The 7,919-nt window shown below is 33.2% G+C and overlaps 2 protein-coding genes across 2 annotated transcripts; one reads left to right on the top strand and one right to left on the bottom strand.

The window, feature by feature from the left end:
* Positions 1-235: 235 nt before the first annotated feature.
* On the top strand, positions 236-574 carry LOAG_09650 (hypothetical protein; the record flags this gene model as incomplete). The annotated part of the gene is made up of 2 exons (XM_003145177.1): positions 236-336; positions 376-574. The coding sequence occupies 2 exons, from the start codon at positions 236-238 to the stop codon at positions 572-574; spliced, it is 300 nt and encodes a 99-aa protein (XP_003145225.1).
* Positions 575-1,381: 807 nt separating this feature from the next.
* Positions 1,382-7,620, bottom strand: LOAG_09649 (camk/dcamkl protein kinase). The gene is made up of 17 exons (XM_020447987.1): positions 7,551-7,620; positions 7,215-7,404; positions 6,182-6,342; positions 5,713-5,900; positions 5,360-5,471; positions 5,146-5,259; positions 4,934-5,011; positions 4,497-4,593; positions 4,179-4,307; positions 3,975-4,068; positions 3,487-3,664; positions 3,004-3,150; positions 2,652-2,774; positions 2,420-2,514; positions 2,053-2,230; positions 1,821-1,942; positions 1,382-1,643 (listed from the first exon to the last, which is right to left on the bottom strand). The coding sequence occupies exons 2-17, from the start codon at positions 7,276-7,278 to the stop codon at positions 1,550-1,552; spliced, it is 1,974 nt and encodes a 657-aa protein (XP_020301833.1). The 5' UTR covers positions 7,279-7,404; positions 7,551-7,620; the 3' UTR covers positions 1,382-1,549.
* Between the last annotated feature and the right edge of the window lie 299 nt (positions 7,621-7,919).

The raw sequence follows: 7,919 nt of genomic DNA, 5'->3' as shown, positions 1-7,919 counted from the left end.
GTGACACCTTGATTTTGTCTTGGTTTAATTTTGAGTTTTGTTTTTAATTTTATTTCAACTTCATCAATTCACTATCAGTTAGTTATTCTTTTCCAAATAAATGAAAAAATTAACGAATTAACAAAAATTAACAAATCAAAGAATTAAAAGAAATTAACGAAATTAAAGAAATAGATTGAAAAGCACAATTACCTATGATAGATAAATGTATTGTTTGTATTTAAAAGAAGTCTAAATGTATTTCGAGAGGAAAAATGGTGTACAAAATGGTGTACAAAATGGTGTACAAAATGGTGTACAAAATGGTGTACAAAAATGGTGTAAAAATGGTGAAAAGTTTCATTTTTAGATATCATTTCAACCATTAGATTAAAGTAACAGTTCACTACTTCTTCCTCGTTCTGTTTCTTCTTCACGAATATTAACAAGTTATATCAGATTTCAACAAAATCTTGAAATATCAAATGTACGAACTTCTCAGAGAATATCATCCTCACAATCATCAACCAAAGTTGTAAAGGATTTGAAATGTGGGGAAAATTGGAGAGGCACGGGAAATATCCACGAATTATGAATATTAGCCATGGTTACGGATTAATATGCTTCTTTCTAAACTCTGAAGATCCTGTAATTTTAATTCCATTTTAGGTCATGCACTCAGAAGACAACGAAGTACTTTGGGGAAAAAAAAGGCTGATAATTTGAACCTTATTTAAAACCATATCATTGAGTATTTTGATCTTCAAGACCAAATTTTATGGACCATTGCTTTTAAACCAGTGCAAGACAGATAATAAAATCGGCTTTTAAGCGAGTGATAGCATATTATATTCATATATGAGATGAATATATGAGACAAAAAATGATAAAAAAATAAGAAGCGAGGTACCACACAGCTAGAATTTAATAGTCAGTCCGCTCATTTCATAACTCAATCTAAAGAATTTTCGCTGGAAAGCAAACTTGAATATCACCTATAAAGAAAATCAGCATTTGTTGTTTACATAGAGATGCTTAAAAACGAATATCCCAAAAGCTTAAGCATACATCCATAATCTAAAAAGCTATAAATTTGCTAACTGTTGCAAAAATCTCGAAAAACAATTAGGAACAAAAGCACATTACAAAGAAATAGCACTTCATACTATGAAAACATGATGGCTGTAATGGCAGCGAAATAGTGAGCAAAATTACCGGTTCATTTAGGACACGAACAGGAAGAGACCTCATAAGACAAGAGAGACAAAACAGTATTTATGGAATGAATAGTTACCTTTACAGTTCCTTAAAGCGATACAATAAAGATCACTGGAGTGGAGAGTGAGAATGGAAAGTCAAAAAAAAGGTAAATTCAAATCAAGCAAAAATTTCGAAAATTGGCACGAAATTTTCTAGATCGAAGAGAATCTTCTGGTCCGAAATATTTCGCAAGAAAAACTAGCAAACTGCAATATTTCATACATGTTCCATGTCAATTAATCCAAAATAACCCATTTTAGCTTAATATATTCAAGTAATAAATGACGCTAATATAGCACCCAACGTTCATTCATTCATCATTCATATCGCTTTCATTGTTTGGTAAATATTCGAATGAACTATTCCGACGTGAACTCTCGCTCAATTCATCCATACTCGTTCGCCTGGAAGTAGTAATTGATACTTTTACAAGGTGAAACATACTGAAAACTGCAACCGCAAATGTTACTTGAAAAAATAAGTAGAAATTCATTAATTTTGCTCTGGTTATATATTCTTATTCATTTCTTATTAGAAAGCGAGTTTTTTAAATTTCTTTAAAAATTCAAATTTAATTTCACCTCGAGTAGTAGAATTCAACATCACTTTCTTCCAAAGCATTTCTCTGCGCCTCTTTCTGAACACTAGCTTTTACTGCGGCCTCCATCAATTTCTCATAATCATCACTTACTATACCGCAACCCTATAAAAGTCCTTATAGATATATCGATTCCTTGTAGTAGTTTAATTCTTAAATCCTGCTATTGAATGACATGTAATAATAAATAATAAATGAAAAGATGAGAAATAAACCTGGATCCATGGATATTCCAGGATTTGCAAAGCCGAAAATCGTTCCTCAACGTCCAGCTGCAATAATCCTTGTATGAGGCCTTTGGCAGAATATGAAATCTTATCCCAAATAGGTGGCGGGAATGAGAAACGTCCACTTAAAATTTGTTCGAATAGTTGTTCCTGACTACCATTGGCACTGAAATATTTGACTGTTAAGGGCTATGGTTTGGATGACTTTCTAAAAAGGAAAAAGCAGACTGTGCATTCGAACTCCTATTTCGAAATCCAATATATTTGAGGAAATCTGCATGTTATTTTAATTTACATAAAAATATAAGTGATGTATCCATCTGCAATATCTTTATGCTGAAATTTCACAACTCGCCTTTGAAAAGGTGGAAAACCACATAAAAGTACATAAAGAATGATGCCTGCAGCCCACAGATCCACCTTGTGATCGTATCCAAGCTCTGCAAGGACCTGAAAGAAAGGAATGATAATTGAAAAATTGTACCAAAAATTTCAACTTCGCAAAAATCAAACAAAAAGCCTCCTTTCTTATTTTGTTTCCTTTCCTCATTAACATAAAGTATATCAAAACGAAAGGACAATTTTACTTCAGGTGCAACGTAGGTTGGTGTACCACAGATCACTCTCAGTGGCTCTTCACTCATTTCCACAGCCAAACCAAAATCGGCCAACTTTAATCGCAAGTCTCCCGTGAACGGACAAGTATAAACCTTGAAAGTTTGCGGAATTTTGAAGACATGGAAGAAAAGGGGAAGAAAAAGAATCTCTGAAAACATCTTTCAGAAAATTAATCAACTAATCCGAAAATATCTTAGAAATGACACACGAATAATGCAAATTCTTTTTCTTTTCCATTACTCAATAAAAGCGTAACGTCTGCCATCCGTCTCCAGTAAAAATTTTTAAACTTAATATGGAAACAACACCTCTTCAACTTACCAGCAAATTTTCCGGCTTAACATCACGATGCACTATATTTAAATTATGCAAGTACTCAAGCGCAGATGCCAAGCAATTTAAAAGGCCTGCGGCAGATCGCTCAGTGACATGACGTACTTGACAAAGATATTCGAATAAATCACCACCCTGCAAATTTATCACACGATGACCAAACATGAACTGCAACTAACCAAAACTAAATGTTTTGGATTCAGAAACAAAATGCTTCTAATTCTCATAAAAGTCGATTAAAGGTTAAATGGAAAAGTAAGACCAGCCTAAACCCACAGAAATAATGTGTCTTTCAGCTATTTGTAAATGTTGCCAGATCTTGATATGATTGAAAGACAATATTACTGCTTAATTGTCATGTATCACCTACTTAGAACCAATACATCGCTGTTCGACGAATCCAATTCTCATGAAGAAATCACTGGAGGCTGGGATTTAGTCTAAAGAGCAAGTAAAAAAAAAGAAGATTACCGTAATAAGCTCCAACGATAAATAAAAAGATCCTTCAAATTCCCAACAATTGTGCATTTGTACGATAAAATCGTGTGAAATCCTTCGCATTATGGCAATTTCCGACTTAATCAACTCTTCCTTTCCGATGACATTTTCGTGGCTAATTACTTTTAGTGCTTTCCTCGCCCGAGTTCTCCTGAAAATACCGAAAAATGTGATTAAAATAGTGAAGTGAGTGAAACTTCTCCCTACTATTCCGACAACTTCCAACTATCAGTGTGATCTTTGTTGCACGACAAGGAAAACTGTTAGGAATAAGACAGCATATTCAATTAGCAGGCCTAATTTCATATTTCTGACGACAAATTCGTTATTGCAATAGAAAATTCTTTCGTTTAAAAATATGCATAACAACGAGTAACTCAGAATAATAAGATAACTGAAATAATTAAGAAAAAAGTTACCCTATATTCAAACAAACAAAATAAGATTAAAAAAACTCATACTTGCACATCGTTTCATAAACCAGAGCTGTATTACCATCACCGATTAACCGAACCAAATGCATTACATTATCAAGAGGTAAAGGAAGATGTCGACCTGGAAACCGACCAAATTTGCTACTCTATAAAACTACTCCATAATTTAGTATTCCATAAATTTACTACTTCATGAATATTATTACATTATGGAAAAATATTAAGATGTACTCATTTCGGAATCAGGAACCACACATCCGGCACGATCTTCTCGCAACGTTTCATTCCTCGCTGGCATTCTCCTTCGCGGTGGTTTACCACGGGGTGTACGTGATCGTAAACTATAAAGCCTTTTCGATTCTAAAAAAAGGAGAAAAACTGTTTTTTTAACAGAGAAAGATTTCGTAAAATATCGCAGGGGCAACAGTGCTATGAGTCTCGAATCATTCAAAACTATTTGTAAAATTATTTGCAAAATAGTCAGTTTTGTTGAAAAAATAAAATATGAAATTCCATTTCCCATTATGAAAATATGCAATTAAAAATGACCTTCTGAAACAACGTAAAAATCATCTACGCTCATTTTTTCTTTTCCATATGCAATAAATACATCATCTTCACCGAAAAAGTCCGCCAAACAAGTAACCTAAACATGTCGCTGTATTATATTATCAACCACTTTTAGTAACGAAACTTTATCAATTTATCCAAAGAAAATTTTTGCTCCAGTTGCATTCCACATATCTACCTTAAAATTAGCTAAGGAAAGCTAATTTTGCATCTTCTCTTCTTCTTATATTATTTTTTCAGGTTGAACAGAAAAAATGAGTCACTGGAATACAGAGAGTTATAATGTTGACTGATTAGTAAACTGTAAACTCAAAATTCTAATGTTTCGTATAAATTTGGGTGTATAATCGGTACCTGCAACACAAGTAATGAAACAACGACTGATTAAAATAAAACCAAATTCATTAGGTACTAACTTCTTTGCCATTAAGTGCATATAACTTTCGCACTGCACCACTGTCAAGCTTAACCACAGCTGTTATATCCTGGATTACCTATAAATAACCATAGCTCTGAATCTTCTGAAATTTCTATGAAAATTGAACTCTATGTAAACTTCATTTTAAAAAAAATGCAAAGTCATGATAAAGAAAAAGGAAAAGAAATCGAGGAATAAAGAACAACTAACTTGAATGAAAGATCTTGCAGTCCGCTTATTTAATAAATGCCGTACAACACGACGTGGTTTAACGCCATTCCTAATAATAGTGATAATTCTTGGATAGACAAAATCATTTGGTTCCTGTAATATGATCACAATGTGATTGCTCACGTTTATGAAACATAAAACCGTCAATTTTATAAATATTTCGGAAAAAAAAGTACAGTGATGCAGAATAAACCTGCTTCAAGGGTGAATTCACCATTAAAGGTATTGGAGAAGAACCGGCCAGCGATATACGCCAAGTTGGTTCGCGAGCATTCTCATAGTCAACCCGTTTGTATACCTCCGAACTGAAATTGTAGAAATTATAAAACGTCACAAAAATGAAAAAAAAACTGTTGTAGTGAATGCTTGAATGTTGTGGTGAATGGTTGAAGTAGAATACTAAATTCTGAAACTCTTTAGTTTTGATTTCTTAAGATTGGAGAGCCAAAGCATTTCGTTCATATAACGAGGGAAGATTAAACAGTTTCCTCTTTTCGTTTCAACTCTTGTCAATTAAAAAATACCTACTGTTTTTGAGTTACCCACCTTGAACAAACATAACCTTCGCCATCTTCAAATTCTTCCAATGAAGACAGTTTATGGGAACCATCAAGAGAAAAGACATAACGAACACCATGCGGTAAATTGACAGCATCAGTTAGTGTTCTCGTCAGATCACCCAGAAGGGCCTGGAAAGACCGTACTCTTTCCACCGATATTGCATACCACATACCCTGTAAACAACAATAATTGAACTACTTGAAACAATAAGACAAGAGAAAAACATTGCTCTCAAACCTGAAAAGAGTGTTATAAGAAAATCTTTCCCCTACCTTTTCCTACTTCTTGTTTCATTACTTTATAAAAGTGCTTTACCAGTACTTCACTTACGTTGTAATCCAGTGTTAATTAATAGTAAAAATGTTCACAGCTAAGCCATTTTTTTTTAAAAAAAACAAATTTGCTTAACATCAAATCAGTTATAGTTACACTAACTAATAACTATCAAAATTACCTTAAAATACTGGTCCCCATTCCGATAAAACCGAACACGTTTGGCTTTACTACCGGGAAAGCAACGGAACGGCATTGGTGTCCCTGGATTATGTGAGGTGGTGGAGCCTGACTGTTGCCCAATAGATGTAGCCGAAGGAGGGACATCCGATGCTGAGGTACCTCAGAATAATATCATATTTTATCATTTCGCAATTTAATACATGAATTTAAAAAACAACTCAAGTTTCGTGTAGTCAACTTCATTCAGGTTACTCTTTGCGTTTGAAATCCGACATCTCAGCAATCCAAAAATTCAATCTTCATCACAAATTAAATTAATTTATCTTAAAGTTAAAAATAAAATTATTAGAAAGGAGGCAAAGTAAGTTCAGCTGGTTGTATCCTTTTGCAATCATTCCTAAACCAAATTCCTAAAGCATGAAATTGCACCATTGTAAACAAAAGAGAAAACATTATTCAAAAATAAAAAAACAAATAATTTAAGATCTTAGCCGCATGAAGTCTAAAATGTTGTTTTTGGATAATAGAAAATAGATTCAAATTGTTATGCATAGAGCATACTGCTTACAAATATTTCAATGTGCAAGTCTTCTAAAGCTTAGATTGAAGAATACAGGAAGTAGTTCTTTAAATATCACTCTTTAAGTTTCTTTTTCCTTTTAATTTCCTTTTAAAGGCTTAAAGATGATTTCGACAATTCGCTAACCAGTTACCTCGAAAAGAGGAAGGATCAAGATGGAAAAAATTTTTTAATAGTAACTTATTGGATAGTTAAAAAATCAAGATACGACGCCCCAGAAAGGGAAAAAGGGGAACAAAGAGAGGCAAACAGCAAACAAATGAATTACAAGTTTTTTTTTTTTAATCTAAATTTAAAGACCATATTTTTAATTCTGCAACTTCAAACTTATGACGAAAGCCAAATACTCTCTAAATACCATTTTTATTTATTTTTAATTAGTTCCTTTTCCTACACCTGATCATTTTTCACTGTACGGATATTTAAGGAAAAAAGTTTATTAAAAACATACTGGCTGTCATATCTCCTGTGGCAGTTCCACTGCTGCGGGACATATCATACTGTGGCTGCTCCATGGCAGTATCGATAACAGATGTTGGTGAATCTTTTGATTCCGGCTCTGTTGATTCAATTGCTGTTATTGAAGTCGTGCTATCACTGCTACTTGTGCAACCATTCCTTGCTGCATTGTATGCCAAATTCTAGATAATGGGAAAAGAGTATATATACTGATCATGAGATCTTTTAAATGTTTCCTGGTATATTCCCACCTATTTGTGATCTATAATATTTAATCAATGTTTGGTCTGCGGTGTACTGGTTTTCCGAAAAGAAAATGTAAGCTCACGTTTTTCTTTATTTCTTAAATGATTTGTTCAATTTGTCTTCAGCATACTTCGTTAATTATTTTTTTACATTATACACGCGTATGCAAACAATTGATCCAAGTCCTGACTCCTTTTTATTCATCCTTTTTCTCATTCAACAAACAATCTATAATTACAACTGCTCTAGACCAGTCTAGTAATGACTTGCTGACATGTGTGTCAGCGATGTAGGCTTAAATCTATCTCGCTGCTCTTCTCAGTTTCAATGACCAGCCGAAATGATTCAACTTTTGCACTTCGAATACAATTCAGGAAAACATTGCTTGTTCATTTAACTTGATTTTGAATATTTTTCAATAACAACAAAAACAAGACAATTGCCTCTAAAC

Source organism: Loa loa (assembly GCF_000183805.2).
Source record: "Loa loa unplaced genomic scaffold supercont3.161, whole genome shotgun sequence".
In the NCBI taxonomy this organism is placed as follows: domain Eukaryota; kingdom Metazoa; phylum Nematoda; class Chromadorea; order Rhabditida; family Onchocercidae; genus Loa; species Loa loa.
Note: the sequence above shows the minus strand (reverse complement) of the source record. Positions and strands in the feature narration are given on the sequence as shown.